Source organism: Solanum lycopersicum, chromosome 10 (assembly GCF_036512215.1).
Source record: "Solanum lycopersicum chromosome 10, SLM_r2.1".
NCBI classification, from domain to species: Eukaryota; Viridiplantae; Streptophyta; class Magnoliopsida; order Solanales; family Solanaceae; genus Solanum; species Solanum lycopersicum.
The window spans coordinates 918,343-936,857 of NC_090809.1; the positions used below are offsets into that span (position 1 = coordinate 918,343).

The 18,515-nt window shown below is 35.9% G+C and overlaps 3 protein-coding genes across 10 annotated transcripts; 2 read left to right on the forward strand and 1 right to left on the reverse strand.

The window, feature by feature from the left end:
• The first annotated feature begins 334 nt into the window (after positions 1-334).
• LOC101249026 (uncharacterized) lies at positions 335-1,858 on the forward strand. The gene is made up of 2 exons (XM_004248325.5): positions 335-791; positions 1,209-1,858. The coding sequence occupies exons 1-2, from the start codon at positions 510-512 to the stop codon at positions 1,689-1,691; spliced, it is 765 nt and encodes a 254-aa protein (XP_004248373.1). The 5' UTR covers positions 335-509; the 3' UTR covers positions 1,692-1,858.
• A 44-nt stretch (positions 1,859-1,902) lies between these two features.
• On the forward strand, positions 1,903-10,163 carry FPPS4 (farnesyl pyrophosphate synthase). 4 transcript variants are annotated; one of them, XM_069290110.1, is made up of 13 exons: positions 1,903-2,044; positions 2,140-2,197; positions 4,785-4,809; positions 4,915-5,030; positions 5,145-5,231; positions 5,310-5,426; positions 5,528-5,610; positions 5,701-5,761; positions 7,708-7,803; positions 8,827-8,871; positions 8,981-9,070; positions 9,263-9,334; positions 9,672-10,163. In XM_069290110.1, the coding sequence occupies exons 3-13, from the start codon at positions 4,785-4,787 to the stop codon at positions 9,807-9,809; spliced, it is 930 nt and encodes a 309-aa protein (XP_069146211.1). In that variant the 5' UTR covers positions 1,903-2,044; positions 2,140-2,197; the 3' UTR covers positions 9,810-10,163. The 4 variants fall into 4 exon arrangements, with proteins under 4 accessions (XP_069146211.1, XP_069146212.1, XP_025883710.2 ...); XM_069290111.1 differs by having other exon boundaries at positions 5,701-5,752; XM_026027925.2 differs by adding an exon at positions 3,298-3,716 and having other exon boundaries at positions 2,035-2,197.
• Positions 10,164-10,998: 835 nt separating this feature from the next.
• Positions 10,999-18,183, reverse strand: LOC101250255 (uncharacterized). Of its 5 annotated transcripts, none has more exons than XM_004248243.5 (11): positions 18,002-18,183; positions 16,349-16,441; positions 15,724-15,848; positions 14,380-15,170; positions 13,932-14,216; positions 12,991-13,826; positions 12,723-12,799; positions 12,517-12,612; positions 12,349-12,422; positions 11,880-12,000; positions 10,999-11,253 (listed from the first exon to the last, which is right to left on the reverse strand). In XM_004248243.5, the coding sequence occupies exons 1-11, from the start codon at positions 18,084-18,086 to the stop codon at positions 11,170-11,172; spliced, it is 2,667 nt and encodes an 888-aa protein (XP_004248291.1). In that variant the 5' UTR covers positions 18,087-18,183; the 3' UTR covers positions 10,999-11,169. The 5 variants fall into 5 exon arrangements, with proteins under 5 accessions (XP_004248291.1, XP_010327206.1, XP_025888921.1 ...); XM_010328904.4 differs by having other exon boundaries at positions 16,067-16,441; XM_026033136.2 differs by having other exon boundaries at positions 16,083-16,441; positions 18,002-18,179.
• Between the last annotated feature and the right edge of the window lie 332 nt (positions 18,184-18,515).

Here is an 18,515-nt window from a genome sequence, read left to right on the forward strand (position 1 = left end):
GAAATATTAAAATTTGGGGAAAATGCTAAAAGTGGTAATCAAACTCAGGTAAGCCCATTAAGTGCAATCAAATCAACTAGTGGAATCCTTTTTATTCGTTCGATATTTATATCTGAGTCTGCGTAAATTTTAATTTGCACTAAAATGTTTCATATTAAGTGGCAAAATGTTTCTTATGACAAAGGCGATTTTCTATTAGGAGACTCAAATTATTAATTTCTAGTTAAAAATGAATGAGTACTTATCACTCAGAATAGTTTTTATTGATATATCACTTTATCTTTATTGTTAGGAAACGTGGATTACAAATATATACATTTTTTTAGAGATATCTACCTAGATATACATAACCAAATTCATATTTACACATATATGAAACTTTTCTTTATTGTGCTATATTAAAAATGAAAGAATATTTATAATTTTAGAATAATTTTAAAATGAAATGTTCGTATTATTTTTGATTTTTTTATTGAAAAGTTATCCAATTTGTAGAGTGATGCTCAAAGATGCTAAAATTGAAGCCTTTCATATATTCGCCATCCGTCAGGCTACATCGCCGACTCGCCGGATCTCCGATCGCCGATAGTAGTTCCGATTCCTTTCCGGTGAAATCACTCACAGAATCTACTCATCAATCCATTCACTACTTTTCCCTTCCCATATTGCCTACTCGCCGTCGTTCCTTTTCTGTATCAATGGAATCTTCCGGCGTTAGCACGACGTCGCCGTCAGTCGTGAAGCTGAAACCTATAGAAGCAACCGCAGAAACTTTTAAAGAGTTTGGACAGGTAGTTACTTTTGATTTCTATTATCATATATTGTTTATGGTGTTCAGGTTATTGCACTATTTTGTTGTTACTGATTCCTTGTTACTTGCTATGTTTTTCTTCTCTGTCATTTTGTGTTTTTCGTAACTACAATTCCTCCAGAAACAGTCTCTCTACCTACACGAGCTATCAGCAGCTATGGTTTATCCTGTTTCAATTATTGCATTAATTTGTCGTTAGTGTTTCCTTATACATGCTATGTTTTCTTCAATATTGTTTTTCATACTCATACCTACTTTAATTTGTTGTACTCGAGCCAAGGGTCCTCCAGAAACAACCTTTCTACCTTCGTGAGGTGTAGGGTTAAAGTTTGTGTACACTCTACCCTTACGGACCACACGTGTAGGATTTCACTGAGTATTTTGTTGGTGGTGTCAGGTCATTGAAGCGTCTCCAGATGGGGAAGAATTCGGTCCTCGTGATGCTCAGCTTGATTTGAGCAATGGGATTCCTAGGTTTTACATTATGCAACTTAAAGATCGATCGCTCAAATTTTCTAAGATAACACATCATGCCAATGTCACTCAATGTCTTGGATCAATTGGAGGCAATGTTTGGTATCTTGGAGTTGCTAAGCCATCGATTGTAGATCCAACTGATACCAAGGGTGCTGTTGATATTGTTGTGAAGTCACATTGTGGGCATTTTTATGTGCCTCCTGCTGTTGATGAAGTGCAGGCTTTCAGAATTTCAGGTCCAAAGTTTATTAAATTGAGTCATGGTACATGGCATGCTGGACCACTATTTACAGATGATAAGATGGATTTCTACAATCTGGAGCTGAACAATACAAACGTGGTTGATCACACAACTCATGACTTCATCAAGAAGAATGGTGTGGTTTTCGTACTTGATGATTAGAAAAACATCATACCAAAAAACTTGATTGATTGAGCTGTTTAAGTGCATTTTGATGTGGTTTCTTTATACTGAAATCATGTTTTTGATATGATTATTAGTTATTACCCTGTATTTGCTAAAAGAAGAACATCCATGTTTCGTGTTGGAAATATTGGTATTCAGTTGAACTCATATGTGATACGCTAGATACCCCACTCTTTTTGGCCTGTTCTTTTTGGGAATTTGTAGGATGTGCTCCTGGATTATGAGAAGAAGACATATGCAAAACTGATCAACTCTATTGAAGCTCAGCCAAGCAAAGCATTGCAAGCAATTCTAAAGTCATCCTTGGCAAAGATTTATAAGAGGCAGAAGTAAGAAATAGAATTATTGAATATCTGTGTTTAATGTTTAGAATTATTTGTGCGTCTTTCATTTCACGGGGTGTTTGGTACCTGCTTGGAGCCAGACTATCTGAATCAGCACCAGAAAGTTCCACTTTGGTGATAACCAGCTCCCCATCATAGGTAACTCCATAGTGCGCACAACTTTAGTGATAGTTATTTGTGCTTCTTCGAATGAATAAAACATGTGTGTATTTCATGAATTTTCTACTTTGTTCTATTGGCCTGTTTCACATGTGTTTATTTTTCAAAATAGGAAGCTACATAATTTGTCTCTTGTTATTTACTGCTCCCTCCGTTCCAATTTGTATGACATTCTTTCCTTTTTAGTCAGTTCCAAAAAAAATTCTTACCTTCCTATACTTAAGTTTTAATATTAAGCTTTCTATCTTAAACTTATTGAGATAATTTATAGTCGCATATATTTATAAATTACTTTAGACCGCAAGTTTTAAAAAATAAACAATTGCTAATTAGTGTATCCAACTTTAAAACATCCACAATTCTCTTGGCTAAGGTATTAATCTGATCAGAAACTTATTCTAGAAGCAAGTAAATCCTCAGATTTTATGTTATGCCAAATGTCTTAATGTTCTGCACATGTATGTTCAATATTTATGCTCATTTTCGAAAACATGCCAAGGGTTACCAATTTGGATATATAGCCTGAATATTCCCTTGTATTTGTCAACAGCCAAGCTCAACGTAGTAAGGAATTCAGTACACTCTAGTCCATCCAATCAATAATTGTTGATAGCTGGCTCGCTATTCACTCTGTTTTTGGGTCATAATCATCAAATAGGAAAGATGTAGCATTGGGAATTGCTATGTAGACACACATACAAAATTATTAGTTCGGATAGAAAATTTTCATTTATACTTAACTTCCGAAGAATTAAAGCTACTTCAATAATGATAAACCCCAGAGGGGCAGACAAATTGTTTCAAAACTCGGGGAATAATAAAGCTCGCCCATTACCCTCCTTCACCTAAATATCATACTAACAAAGCTTCAGAACTCATTAAGAAATCAGATCGAGTTCAAAAACAGCTACCACTGCATCACATCACTGTAGCCCTAAATATATACAAGATTGTAATTGCCAATAATATTGGAACCACTAGTGTTATAATGAATATTGTAAAGTAGGAACTCCTATTGATCTTTGTCAGTCAGTTAGCCTGTTCCAGGACATTTCTGATTCACAGCATTCCCATAATAGACCTGCTTCGTGGAGTCATCCCAATAAGCTGGAAAAGAGAGCATCATTAAGCATCACAGGAATGGCAGAAAATGTGCTAAGTCTCTGAGATGCAGCATATTCCCTGATTTCTCCACTTACCAGCTGATGGCTATTTGGAATTTAAGCAACAAACAGAAAAAAACGAAGATCATTTGACAGGCAGCCAAACAAATAACATGCACCATAGCATGTCTCCTTGAATATAATGTGTCAATACATCCAATCACCAATGCAAATAGGAACGGACTAAGAGTTGATCCCTAGTGCAATCCCATCATCATCAAATTCGTAACAATATTCACAACTTATGCTGATGGAACATGATGTGTATCTAGTAAAATAGTCATAATGCACGTAATCCGATCCAAACACCACCAACATTAAGAAACAAGAAGTAGGTAAGCCCTACAAAAATTCACTTTATTTTTATATTTCCAAAAAATGTGTGGATTGGTGGCTAACTTTAAAATTATCTATTTTCTGTAATGGACTACTATGGCAAGTGATACATAATTGACCTATTTGTTTGATTTCATTCAACAACAATACTAAGAGTCCGTTTGAGTTGGCTTAAAAAATGTAGCTTTTAAGGTTAAAATAAGAAGTAGGGGAAGCCTACTTTTGGTTTAACTTATTTTAAGTTATTTTTAACCTTGCCAAACACTTCCTAACTTATTTTAAGTTATTTTTATATTTGACAAATACTTCCAGGAGTCAAAAACCGACTTAAAAGTAGGTTTGACGAACTTTTAAGTCAATCCAAACACACTCTAATTTATCAGCCACAGCTGATGGATTAAAAGTGCCCTTTGCCACTTTTCAACCAATTACACCACTATTTGTTTCCTATATAAGAAATAAAAAGCATTGTGTGCCGAAAACCTAAAAATTCTCCTCCTCTAAAACAAACGAAAACAACATTGAAAAATGAGTGATTTTAGGGCAGAATTCATGGAGGTTTATGAAAAACTTAAAGCCGAGATTTTAAAGGACTTGGATATTAATTTAACTAATGGCGCTTGTGATTGGATAGCAAAGGTAATTTTTAATTTCTTCTGCTTTTCCCCATTTTGATTATTTAGCAGGTGTTTGAATGGCTGATTTGGAATATGATATCAATACGTATAATTTTAAATTTTAAAAAATAGACTGATGCTCGCTGTGAAAAGATTGTTCGTTCCATGTGAAAGATTGTGTTAAATAATTACTTTGTATTGAAAGTTTGACATAGAGATATGCAATTTATGAATGCGGCGGCGTAGAATATTTCGATATGCTGTTTATGAACTATGGTTTGCTCATTTTGGCAAGACGCTTTGTATAATAATTAAATTTTTCTTTTATTGTTTTCTCAACTTTTGTGGTTTTCTTGTTAATGAGAAAATCATACTACTTGAAAATCAAAATTACATGTCCAAATTGAACTTCAACTTCAAACTAATTTATACTTCCCGTGGTTTTTTCAGATGTTGGACCACAATCTACTTGGAGGTTGGAATGAAGTTCTAGTTCTACTTATTCTAAAAGTTTCTTCCGCTTTCATTTTTCATAGCTAAAAAGTTTTTATTCCAAGTACTTTATACACTCTCTGTACAGGAAAGCTGAATCACGGGCTCTCTGCTATTGATAGCTACAGTTTGTTGAAAGAAGGGAAACAACTAAGTAGTGAGGAGATCATTCTAATATCCTCCCTTGGCTGGTGCATTGAATGGGTATGCAACCTAAGCACTCTTCAAGCTACACCTGAGCCTTATTATAACCCCCAAGAAACATTGTTAGTTTTTGAATTCTTCTGAGTGTATGGTTTGTGGGAATGTATGCTACAGCTTCAAGGATACTTCCTTGTTCATGATGATATAATGGATGGCTCTTCCAAACGCCGAGGTCAACCATGCTGGTTCAGATTAGACAAGGTATGTGTGCATGCTAAGAGACTACTGTTTTTCTCTTTGAACTGTTGGGAGTGACTATTGTTTTAATATTTCTTGCAGGTTGGCATGATTGCTGTTAATGATGGCGTACTTCTTCGCAACCACATAGCTGTTATTCTTAAACAGCACTTTAGAGGAAAGCCTTGTTATGTTGATCTTCTTGAATTGTTTAATGAGGTTGAGTCTTCTTATGCGCAATGAGGCCTCTTAATTAAACTTTTTATAATGCTGAACATTTTTACCTTTTTCTTTTTGGCTTTGCCAACATGTTTTTACAGGTGGAATACCAGACTGCCTGTGGACAAATGATAGATTTGATTACCACACAAGAGAAAGATTTATCAAAGTACTCATTGTCTATGTAAGGAGACTTCATCGATAATCTTTTAAAAAGTTCTGCTTTCAGTTTTACTTGAATTATTTAACTAATTGATGATGTGATTTCATGCAGTCATGGGCGGATTGTCCAGTATAAAACTGCTTATTATTCATTTTATCTCCCAGTGAGTATGGTATTCCTTCCTAATTGAGTTAACAGCTTGTTAGTCACTATTCGTTATGAGGAGTTCTTCACGTCTATTTCTTTTTCTGAAATTTGCGTTGTGTGGAAGAAATCTGTTGTTCTAAAACAATCTCAAATTTCTGGATCAAAAACATTGTATTCTTCAGCAATAAGGATATGCTATAAGGATATGGTGGGGACCTTTAGAAAATCAGAAAGAAAAAAAAAACAAAGAGCAAAATACTTACAGGGATCCTAAGAATTCTAAGAGGTTATCAAAAAGTTGATCTGAATCCTCTAATCCTATCTCTTTACACCAAAAATATAGAGATACAATGCAATTCCACTTAACCTTGTGAATGGAATTGGATATATCTTCAAAATTCCTACTATTTCTCTCCTTCCACACTATCCACCAAATGCAATGTGGAATCAAATTCCACCAGGTCTTTTGTCTCTTGCTACCTCCTCTCCTGATCCAACAACTAAGTAAATCAGCTCCAATGTTCGGGCATAATCCATTTCACTTCTGAATATTTGAGAAACATGGACCATATTTGTGCTGTGGAAGTACAATGTAAGAATAAGTGGTTGTTAGTTTCTCTTGTCTTCCCACATAAAGAGCACCACGGAATTATGATCTTTTTTTTCTTCCTCAGACTTCATGTGTCAAGCATGCCTTTCTAGTGACCAACCAAGTAAAACATTTAACTTTTGTTGATGCTGCAGCCCTCCAGATATTTTTCCATGAACTCTGGTATCTGTTACTTCGCAAGTTGCACTCCTTTTTATATGCCCTGCCAACTGTGAAGATCCCATCCTTACTGTGTGACCATCTAACAACATCATTGTCAGTATTGATGCCTGCTAAATCCCCCACTTCCTCCAACAGTTTGGCTACTTTCTCTATTTCCCAATCATTTAGAAGTCTTCTGAAATAGAGATTCCAACCTTGTACTGTCCAGCAATGACTGATCATTTGCCTCAGAGTGCACAAAATAAATAGATCAGGAAACAAGTCTTTAGGGGGGTTTGTTTGATCCATACATCTCACCAGAATCTAGTTCTCCTTCCATCCCCCACCTTGATATGTAAATTTGCTTCTAACTTGGGCCTTAAGTTTGTAATAGCTCTCCAAACCCCCGCTCCATAAGCATCCGTGCTTATGTTACTACACCAGAATTCATCCTCCCCATATTTACATTTAATCAAATCTTTCCACAAAGCTTGCCTCTCTTCTGTGTATCTCCACAACCATTTCATCAAAAGACTGTTGTTATTATGCTTCCTCAAATCTCTAATGCCCAAGCCACCTTTATCTTTTCTATGCAAAACTGTTGCCCACTTGACCAAATTGTATCCTTTGTTCTCTTTGCAGCCATGCCAAAGGAAATCTCTCCTAACTTTGTTCAATTTCTTAACCACTTTTGCGGGTATAGTGAAAAGAGACATAACATATGTTGGGAGAGAATCTAGAACAGAGTTGATAAGAATGTGTCTACCACCAAAAGAAATGTATTGAGCCTTCCATCTAGCTAGTCTTTTTTCAGTCTTCTCGACTATGTTGTCCAATATCTTCAAATCTTTGTGTGTATAAACCCAAATAAGTTGTGGGCAATTTCCCCACTCCAAAAACTGCTCTTCCCCCAGTTAACTTTCAACCCTTTACAAGCTTCAAAAAACAACAAAATTAGTTTGATGAATCTAAATTGCTCTTTAGATTTCCGCCTCAGCCTGAGCTAACTGTGCCCTTTTCCCATTTATTATTTTAATGTTTTTGTTGATTTATTCTCTAGATTCTTAATTGTAACCACAACTTCAGAAAAATTGTGTGTGCTTAGTTTGGGTACATCTTCGTGTTCCTCTTAATGAACTCTCTGTACAGATTAATGGGAATTATCTCAAGATGATGTGCATAATTAAAGTATATATAAATTACTTAATCTATATTTTCAGGTGGCATGTGCACTTCTTATGGCCGGAGAGAATCTTGACAATCATGCTAATGCCAAGGACATACTCATCAAAATGGGAATATATTTCCAAGTTCAGGTAAGAATTACGATTAACCCTGATGCATCTATTCAAGTATCTTCTTCTATACCATGAGATCTATCTGACAACATTTCCAAATCTCGCAAATCAATTATTTGCATAACATATAATTTTTGAAGAGAAGCTTTGTTTTGATGAAATTAGTTTCATAAATATGGTTGGAATACATTTTTGAAACACACTTGTTTTGATTAGGTTTTGTATATATATGAATTATGTTGATTTCAGAAAGAAATGTTAGATTAGATCTGAACGAGTGGTTAATTCCATGCTTCTTAACATTGGAATTGAGATCAGCTGTCCCGTTGCGCATAATCCGCTTTAGAGTAGGTTCCCAAAAAGGAAACACCGACATATATTAATAGTTGAAAATGTGTGAGTTATTATAATCAAATATGAAGTACTAAAACGTCTATAGATCAAAGCATTTGCTTCTTTTGTGAACCAAGTAGCTGGTTTGGAAGACTAGTTCTGATTTTGGTTCTCTTATTGAAAATCTAGAAAACTTTGTTTTGGGACATACCTTAGTTAAGTTTTTCTGAAAAAAGTTGTTTTTTGTTTCAGAAATACAAAACGTTTTCCTTCTCAAAAAAAAGAAATACAAAACGTTTGAGACCAAACTGGTCTTTATCTGTACATGACATACTCATTAACTTATGAAAAGAAACATATTAGAATATTCATTCTTATTGTTAACATTTGTTTTTAGATTGAAAAGTTGTTTTTTCAGCACACGACATTTCCTGTACTTACAAAAGAGCTGCATATCACCCCCTAACAAGTCTAAATGTTCTAAGACACCTTGTTGACACACTAATGATTCATGTGCCGTATGGTCAAACAATGAAAAAGTTTTTGTTTTATGGATGTGGCTAACAATTATGTGTCTTACGAGTTACGTGATAGCCTATCTGATATGTCCAAGTCATTTAGTTTGTTTCCCCGAACTACCTAAGATCCCATCTGCTGACTACAGATATACTTTACAAATTCTGACTGAAAGCTTTCGGTCCTTTGTAGGATGATTACCTGGACTGCTTTGCTGATCCACAGGTGTTGGGTAAGGTAGGTTTTATAAGAAAGTTGGTACTAAACAAAATCCTGAAAATTGATCATGTAGCTCTTTTAACTAGAAAATGTAGAGATTTTATAACGATTTGTGTCTTATTATCAGAATGGCACAGATATTAAAGATTTCAAGTGTTCTTGGTTGGTTGTGAAAGCCCTAGAGCGCTGCAACGAGGAGCAGAAGAAAATATTGGATGTAAGCCTAAAAAACTTGTCACCGCTTAACATTGTTTGTAACTATATTGCTCGAACTCTTCAAAAGTATTGTTGGGTGTGTTTTGATCCTACTAAAGCTATGAGCGCAGCAATATTTTTGGAGGGCCGAGCAACATAGCTATGCAAACAACTAGCATGAGCAATATGTTAAATGTAAGATTTTTGTTTGCAGGAGAACTATGGAATAGATGATAAAGCTTGTGTTGCTAAAATTGAGGCGCTCTATAAGGATCTCAAACTTGAGGTTTTCTTTTTTCCTTTCTTTACTATTGCTGCTCTCTCTAATTTCTCTTTGATAAGTAGTCATGAAGTTGTATTCTTTTCTTAGTAAAATGTCATCTCAGATATGGTATTTGACTTGAGGTGGACTCGGGATTTAAACTTGATACCGTCAACCTTTTAAGTAACCCTATCCTACTTTTCAAATTATGAGTTTACAATATAGTATTTATTAAAAGTTGGGGGTTTCTCACATATATATCCATGCTTCTGTATTGAAAATACTGCATTTGGTTGAACCCTTATACCTAATAAGCTATATACACCACTGACACTCGCGTATTGCTTTTGGAAATTTGTAGGATGTGTACCGGGAATATGAGGAGAATACGTATGAAGAGCTGATAAATTCCATTGAAGATGAAGAAACCAAATTAAGCAAACCAATGCAAGCAGTTCTCAAGTCATTCTTGGAGAAGATATATAAGAGGCAGAAGTAGGAGACAAAATTATTGAACTATAACATTTAATGTTTTAGAATTATTTGTGCTTCTGGTTTGTTTTCTTCACCGGTGTTCCGTATCTTCTTGGGGCCTGACTATTCCCGTATCTGTGCTCAGAGGCGGACTCAGGAATTGGAAGTGTGGGAGACACCTTTATCTTTAATAGATACATTCCATTTCTTTTCTTTATATAAACCTAGACATTTTCTTGGAGACATGACTTCATCAAGAAGACTGGTGTGGTTTTTCCTACTGGATGATTAGGAAAATATTATATAGTTTTGTGTCATTCAAAACTTGATTGATTGAGGTGTTTCAAGTGCATTTTAATGTGGTTTCTTTATACTGAAATTATTCTTTTGATATGGTTATTAATTATTATCTGTATTTGATGATGTTTAGTGTTGAAAATACTGCATTTAGTTGAACTCGGATCTAACGAGCTAGACCCTGTTTTTGACAAAAAAAAAAGGATGAATAACAGAAAGTTCCACCTTAGTGATAACTGTTTGCGCTTCTCTTCCAATAAATAGAACATGTCTGTATTTCATTGATATTCTACTTTGTTCTATAGGCCTATTTCACATGTGTTTATGTTTACACAACGTGTCTCTATATTATTTACTAATCCCTCCGTTTCAATTTGTAAAACATTCATCCTTTTTTTGTCAGTAAAATCTAGACATCCAACTTTGTTGGTCTCTCAATGAGGCGCTATATAATTACATACATGTATTTATGATTTGTTTTAGGTCACAAGTTTTTCAAAAATAAACACTTACTACCAAATTAGTGTTAAACCAACATGAACACACCCTCAATTATCTTGGTGAAGGAATTAATCTGATCACAAGCTTACTCTAAAAGCAAGTAGAACCTCATATTTAATTTTATAGGAAATGGCTTAATGCCGTGCACTTCTACTTTTAATAGTGTGTACATATATACACACATAAATAGTTTTTGCGTAAATGTAAAATTGATTTGTTAAGAGAACAACCCAAGCTTGTTTTTTCCTTTTACATTGATCAACTACCAAACTCAAATTGACTAGGAATGTGGTACTCTGAACACAGTAACTCGAGCTTGACTCAAGATCAGCCCAGTAAAATTGGCTTCAATAAACAGATAATCACTGAAGGGAAGGCGCGATTTCAAGAACTGGGGAACGATAAAAGCTCGTCTCTAACAAAAACAGAACTTTAGAACTCATTAAGAAATCAAATCGAGTTCAAAACAGCTACTGCTGGATCACATCACTACAACCTTACATATATACAAGATAGCAACTGCTAATAATATTAGAACCACTGGTGTTATAAAAAGTATGTAATATAGGAACTCCTATTGATCCTCGTCAGTTAGTTGGTCTATTCCAGGACGTTTCTGATGTCACAGCTTTTCCATAATAGACCTGCTTCGTCGAATCATCCCAATAAGCCTGGAGGGCAGTCACACGGGTACACAATCATCAGCATACATAGCTTAATTGACAGACTAGTAAAGCACAAGCAGAATATCGAGACGAATAACCTCTAATCTGGATTGTATACAGATGGTGTGACTAAGATACTAACAAACACGAGCAAAAGCAAAACGTTGGTGTTCCACCAAACTGTGGCGTATCCAGGGAATGGAGCATTGATGAATGCAAAATCTACCCAGATTTCAGGACTTACCAAGCTGATGGCTAATTGGAATTTAAGCAACAAACAGAAAAACAAGGAAAATTGATCGACAGACATCCAAACAAATTTAAGTTACAAGCACAAGTTAAATATTCTATTAGTTTTGATTTCCAACTTAAAAGGTTGTTTTTGATATCACAGAGAGGTGATTTGTGAGTTAAAACCCTCAACAAAGTCCACTAACGTTTTCCAGTGATTCGTTTTAGCTTTCTGACAAACTCATAATCTGAAATTAGAATGATATTCATTTTAATAGCTCACTATCAGTTCATCTTCTCAAGAGTGCAAAGATAATTTGGCTTTTGGATCATGTACCATACACATAACAAAATTTCATCTTCCATGCAAGGAACAGAAAACACCTGAGCCAGAAAGATACCTTCCATCCAGATGGAAGACCTCTTGAAATGACATCCAGATCAGGCTGCTCATTTTCTTCAGATAGTTGCTTTTCAGCCTCCCTCATCTTTTCTACTCTTTTTCGTTTCACACGCTCTCGCCTACATATCATCAATACAATCGAGACAAATGTGAGGAACTATAATTTACTATGCTCAATGTATATGACACTGCTTGCACAATTGCATGAGTTAGCCTCAGGTCTTTATGTGTGCATCCATATGATTCAAGCAATATATACATGATGAAATAATTAGTACAGCATAGAAAGAGTTTACTGTTTCAAAAAAGAAAGAATACCCCAACTCCCCTAAGATCAGTAAGGCAAGCGAGGAGGAGGATCTAAGACAAGTCCACTATTTCAAAGACAGTTCATAATAGATATTTTATCGAGAAAACATATAACATACAGATATAACGCAGTGAAACAAAATGATGAGAAGTGATACCAATCGCCGCCAAGTGGCTGGAAATTAGCGTTATCTTTGGCCTCCCCACTTGCAATTTGCTGAGCACGCCATTCCTACAAACATAACAAAGTTCAGCATAAATTTTTTTTAAAAAAAAGCTAGATATAGCAGAGGCTGTCTAACCAACTGCATATAGCATTAGCAGACCTCTATTTCTCGTTGTCGTTTCTTCTCCAACTTGTCAAGAGCACTTTCACGTTCTTCTTCCTCCTCTGCATGCAGCTCCTCTTTGGCAGCTTTCCACTAATGAAATGAATAAGCATTATGAGAATCATTTAAGAGAAACTATAGCAAAAATGTCGTAACCAATCTTCAAGGACATGGGAAGGGAAGCACCAGGTGAAGGCAGTTACCTTGTCAACCAAGCTCGACACTTTCTTATTAGACCTTAATGTGGATACCACACCCACAGTCCGCTTTTTACGCAAAACTGAAGAGAAAAAGAATGCAAAATCAGAATGGACAGCTTCATATCCATTGGAAAAGCTCCTTTAGTAAGCAAGACGAAGAGTTTCACATGTTAATGCAGCAGAAAATCCCTCTCGATATTAATGACATACTAAAAATGTAAGAACTGCAACTCGCAAACAAGTACAAGCAAATTTAGATTGCCCAACTTACCTTTTGATGGAACTTTTGAGGGAGCAGTTGAAGCAGTAGCAACAGCGCCACTGGCGACAGATGTTGAAGACACACCAACACCCTCCATTGCTGATACGGTTTCTGTAGCTAAAGAGGATTGTGTGGCAGGAACATCAAAATATATCTTTTCATTCTCCAAATCAGCAGGTACATCAGCCTCAGATTTTGCTGATAAATCAGATCGTGACCCCTTGTTAACATCTAAGGATGGAGTTGCATCAGGGGCAACAGTTTCATGAACTGGTATAGCTGGAAGACCAGAAGACTCTGTACCACTGACAACAGAGACAGGCTGCAGTGCTCCATCCTGATGGCCATAGTATGCACTGGGGTCAACATGGTTGATCGCCACAGGAGTCACACTATATGTAGTTGGGATTTGATAATATAAAGGGTGATGAGTAACAGCTATCTGACCATCAGAAGTTCCATATAAACTACTAGCAATTTCAGGATTAGTTTGCCCATAGTAATCAAATGTTGAACCCGGATAAGCTAAGTTGTAAGGAAAAGATTGAACTGATTCCATATTTGAAGGAACAGCATGTGTATGATCTACAGGCTCATCAGGTGGTGGTGGCAGAAAAGGTTCATTATCAGGAGGTGGAGGAGGAATCCAGTCTTCATCAGGTGGAGGAGGAACATTAGGTGTTTGTTCCAGGATTGAGGACTCCAATTTTGTCTGTTGCTCTGAAGGTTCTGTATCTTCAACTTCCATATCTACATCCATGTCTACTTCCTCAGCCGGATGAAGCACTGTTTGAGGAGTTAAATCTTCATGTACCCCAGTGGCTCCACTTTCCTCACTTGCATCACTGAAAGAATATGTAAGTTGGTCAGACAAGAAGCAGCATCATTATAAGAAGAGAAAACTTATCATGTTCTTTACTGTTAATATAACCAAGTCAAATCAAGCATACCCAGTGGTGGCAGGACAGCTTGAACTCTCTCCATTTGCATCATTTACATTATCACTGCCTCTGTGGGATACATGATCAGCCTCAACATCATTCTGTTGTCCAGATAAGAATAGCCCACAAAGTTGATTTATTTCTGAATCTAACAGTTTTATCTTCCTCTCAGAGTGCACCCAGAAGGGAAGTAATGAAAGCCCATTACAGGCTAAGGACCTTATATCAGCTAGCCTAATCTCAAGTTCCAATGCATATTTTGAAATTCGATCATACTGTACGTAAAATTCAGACCTGTTGAACAGGAAATAAATCAGTAAAAACAAACAAAGGAAGGAAAAGAAGGAGAGAGGTGAAAAGATCCTCCTGGAAACTTATCAGACGTGCAACAAGAAAAACAAAAAAAATGTTGGGAATAAAGATCCATGGAGAAGTACAAAAAACCTTAGTAGCATACCCTTTCATGGTCTCCAGTTGCTTTAGCAAACGTTCACAATGTTTTACCAGGTCAGAGGAAAAGTCTGCCTCAGCTTCACCTTCCGGAACATAATCTGCATCGCTGCATTTTGTAAAATCTTCACCTGGCCCATTCAAATTACCTTCAGGAGCATGATCTGATTTCCCTGAAGAAAGAGATCCATCAGGAGAAGATATTTCATTGCACTGTGAATCAATTTGTTCAAAGCCATTTATTGTGCCACTCTGGTCCTCATCATTGTCTCTTTTTTTATCATGTAGGTCGTCATCTGTTGGCTTCCTGTATTCATTGATGTCGCTGTAGCTGACACTAGTCTGTCTAGTGTCCATATCCATTTTTGCAGAGGGTTCTAAGTTCTCCAAGGTGGTGCGGCCCATGCATTCAGTTTCAGCAGTAACTTTCTCTTCTAACCTCTGTTCAACTGCATGACCCAATATCTGAGGCACTTCCCATGAAGTCTCGCCTGTTACTGTGTTCCAATAATAGTACTGGTTACTCTCTTCGTGCAACACCATCTTCCACCCCGCACTTGCATCCCCTAGAGCCTGTGCATCAGAAGTTGTAGGGGCAGTAATCTGATCCAACACGCTCAACTGTGCATGTAAATCAACTGAGACAGAAGCATTGTTTTCTCTAGCACTATCTTCTGCAGGTCTATCTGAGGGACTTAGTAGATCAGAGCCATTGTCAATAGCTTTCTCTTCAACTTCCATAACAGTAGAACCAATTTCCCCATTAACATTAGTCTCGTCGTCGCCAGAGTGCTTTCCCTAAGCAAAACAGACACAAAAACAAAACTATTAGATCAACTGCATTAAAGTAACTTCCCCATCCATCTAGGATGGAGAAGCTGAATAGAAAATGTACAAGTAGAGGCATTGTCAGGCTAACAAAGAATAATAACCTAGTCCGTAATCCGAAAGAATATAATCATTAGAATAACAAAACAAAAAAAAAACTTTCAAAGAAATCATCTCAAAAAACAGCATAATTTATGTTCCAATAGTATCAGTAATTGGAACTTTGGAGGGGAAGGCAATCACAAGTGTATTAGAAGTGGTAGTTGCAGAGTAGTAAGATCAGCTACGACCTAGATAGAAGAATAACCAGTTGAAGCATAGGGTAAATAAGTGGGAGTCAAGCTGAGAAAGTTCGTAAACAAATACAACACAGAACATTTCTTCTAATTTAAGGTTATAATTCACCTTCATATCACTGTTGAATCAGAATGCAAGCAAAAGAATCCACTTTACCAAAACAATTGGCTCATCAACCGACAAATTAAGTGGCCCACGGCAAGTGAATAAATTAGCTACAGCTCACCTTGTCTTCATGATCAAGAGAAGAATCCTCTGAAGCAGCACGTTTAAGTACTTCAACTGACTCCTCATCCACTTCATCGTCACTATATTGCCCAAGCAGCATAAGAGGATTCTCCGGTTCTTGACCTGAGGGCCAAATAGGAAATGTCAGAGAAGTTCAAGCCAAGTGATAAGAACACCCAATAAATATTATAATAAAGCCAGTATACAATTTAGGGCAACAAATTAACAACATTAGATAAAGAAGACTGATGAATTTAGGATCATTGTAGTTCATGGCCACCTGTAGCACATCATCAACTGTCAGAAAGTCATAAAGCAAATAAAGACAGAAACATACGAACCGAGGAGAGGAAATACTCTTGTTGTAATCAGTACGCCTTTGATGCCGCCAAAAAAGGCATGATAGGTAAGACGTATTCAATAATTGACTGTGGCAGGGGCTGACGGTAACTGATGACCAATTGAAAGTTCCCAATACCACACCAGGCTACATTCTGAAAACATAAACTTTTGTGGTACAAACAAGATGTCTTCTACAAAGTAAATCAATAATTTCCACCAACATTATTGGTCACATCATGTCTTCTCTACAAGTCCTTTGGAAGAAAACTGACGGAACCCACCTGAAGACGATGGTGAATTAGGTAGCTCGGCATGAATCTTGGATTCTTCTTCCCCTCCAACTTCATCTTGGACAGAGGAGCCACCTAAATCTCCTATCAAGCAAACGAAATTGCTTGAATATCAACATACATGGATAGAAAAAAGATCTTATAAAGAAGCACAGAGTGATAATTCGGTAGTACAGTAGATGCACATAATTTCCTTCAAAAGGTTATCCATATCATGTAAGAAGCACATAGAACAAAAAAAAAAGTACATCCTCAGGACAGCCCTGCAGACATGCAACTCGACACAACAGACAATTATCATATGGGATAAGCTTAATTGGATACAAATATTCACACAGGGTTACTTTTTCCTTTTTTTCTTTTATGTTGTGAATTTATGGGATGTAACCTCAGTACTCTCTTAGTGTTGGCTTTATTAAATATCTTAAAATACCTTACCATTTAAAAGAAATCCCCATAATGATCTTCGACAAGTAATCAAGTCTGAACCAGCTAGGTTCAAATACAAGTAACTAACTAACAGAGAGACAACTGCAATAGCGACCAGAAAAGGCACAGACTCTCAAGTCTCAATCACAAACAACTGCAATAGTGAATGGATATGCATCTTTTTTTTGTTACCGTGATCAAACTTCAATCTCATTTTACATTTAATGTATTTAATACTTTCATTGTTAGCTTATTTGCATTTTGGATACCATGGGACTAAATACTTTAAGTTTCAGCAAATTGTGAGGGCTTGATTGTGTAAACAGGAATATTTAATTACAGAGTGCAAGCCGGGTTTTATGGTAATCTTATTTCTATTTATTCTAATTTAAATATGTTCCAAAAACCTATCCTACTTTCGGATGCTTGGGGACAAGATAAATATACATTTATTGTGCTTATTGTTTGTACGTTTTGCAAAAATGTATGTTTTTCTTCTACATGTCTTTGCTAATTTGGTTAGAGGCATTTACATGCATTTATTAATTTAAGGCAAGACGACATTGACATATTCATACCATTAGAGGCTATATTATCTTAATTAGCATCACATATTTCAAGCTTGATGGAAAATGCACCGTCCCACTATTATGAATTTAATCTAATGATTGAATCGTAAAATTTGTATTTCTAACATCACCACTTCGGAACACTTGGATTTACCGAAAACAACCTCTTTACCTCCCAAGATTAAGCAAAGTGCTACCCTCCATTACACAGGTATGTTGTTGTTATTGTTGTTTCATTTCCAACTTCCTATTTAATAACTCCAACTTTTAAATACATAGAAGTTCTATATAATGACAAGGACAAAAAGAGCAAGGCATGTTCCCAAAGGGCAAAGACTAGTTTTTTTGGTAAGTGCATAGCTCAAAAAGTTTATCATCAAAATAAACTTGGTGAGCCATCGCTATATCAATCACACGTCAATCGAAATGGATAAGCTCAAATATATGAACAACACAAAAGCTTTTCTATTATACATATATCAAAATCACACTTATTTTACGTTATTCTTCACCCGGATTCGAAACCTACTATACCTCGCATAAGCTCACCAAGCTAACATCTAAAAATTAACAAATTCATAACGAATATTCAGTAATTTGCATCTGAAGCAATATGTACATGAAAATAGAGAGAAAAGTGAATTACCAGGGGGTTCCGCGAAGAGATCGAGCTTAACTCTCCGACCGGCGGCACCTTTTGCTGCAAGTTTACGCTCTTTTCTCCTTCCCATTGATTGATTTTCACAAACTTAAGATTCGATTTATTCAGAATTTTCACTTTTCAAATCCAAAAACAAACCCTATGCGCTCGATATATTCTCGATAGACGAAGAAGAGAATGTAAATGGGTATTTTTAACTGGATTTGAACAGGCCCATTAGTGATTATGGGCCTTAAGCCCTTATTTTCTTAGTGGGCTGAATTTTAGACCTAGAATATTGGAGCAACAAGAATATAAGCCCATAAAGTTTGGGAGGATGTAAGATATATAACTTTGTGTATATTAGATATATAGCATTTTTTTATAGTAATATTCTCAAACGTTGGAGTTTGACTTTCAATATAAAACATTTAATATGTCAAGTTATAACATATTATTATAAAATAAAGGTTGATTTAAATAATTAAAAAGCATATTAAAAAAAAAAATAACTATAAAA

Coding starts and splice junctions, on each gene's coding strand:
- LOC101249026 (XM_004248325.5), top strand. CDS start 510: ATGCTAAAATTGAAGCCTTTCATATATTCGCCATCCGTCAGGCTACAT. Junction 792..1,208: donor CTTTTAAAGAGTTTGGACAG/GTAGTTACTTTT, acceptor TGGTGGTGTCAG/GTCATTGAAGCGTCTCCAGA.
- LOC101250255 (XM_004248243.5), bottom strand. CDS start 18,086: ATGGGAAGGAGAAAAGAGCGTAAACTTGCAGCAAAAGGTGCCGCCGGT. Junction 16,442..18,001: donor TCTCTTCGCGGAACCCCCTG/GTAATTCACTTT, acceptor TTTGCTTGATAG/GAGATTTAGGTGGCTCCTCT. Junction 15,849..16,348: donor TAATTCACCATCGTCTTCAG/GTGGGTTCCGTC, acceptor TTTGGCCCTCAG/GTCAAGAACCGGAGAATCCT.
- FPPS4 (XM_004248272.3), top strand. CDS start 4,246: ATGAGTGATTTTAGGGCAGAATTCATGGAGGTTTATGAAAAACTTAAA. Junction 5,611..5,700: donor TCAAAGTACTCATTGTCTAT/GTAAGGAGACTT, acceptor GATTTCATGCAG/TCATGGGCGGATTGTCCAGT. Junction 9,071..9,262: donor AGCAGAAGAAAATATTGGAT/GTAAGCCTAAAA, acceptor TTTTGTTTGCAG/GAGAACTATGGAATAGATGA.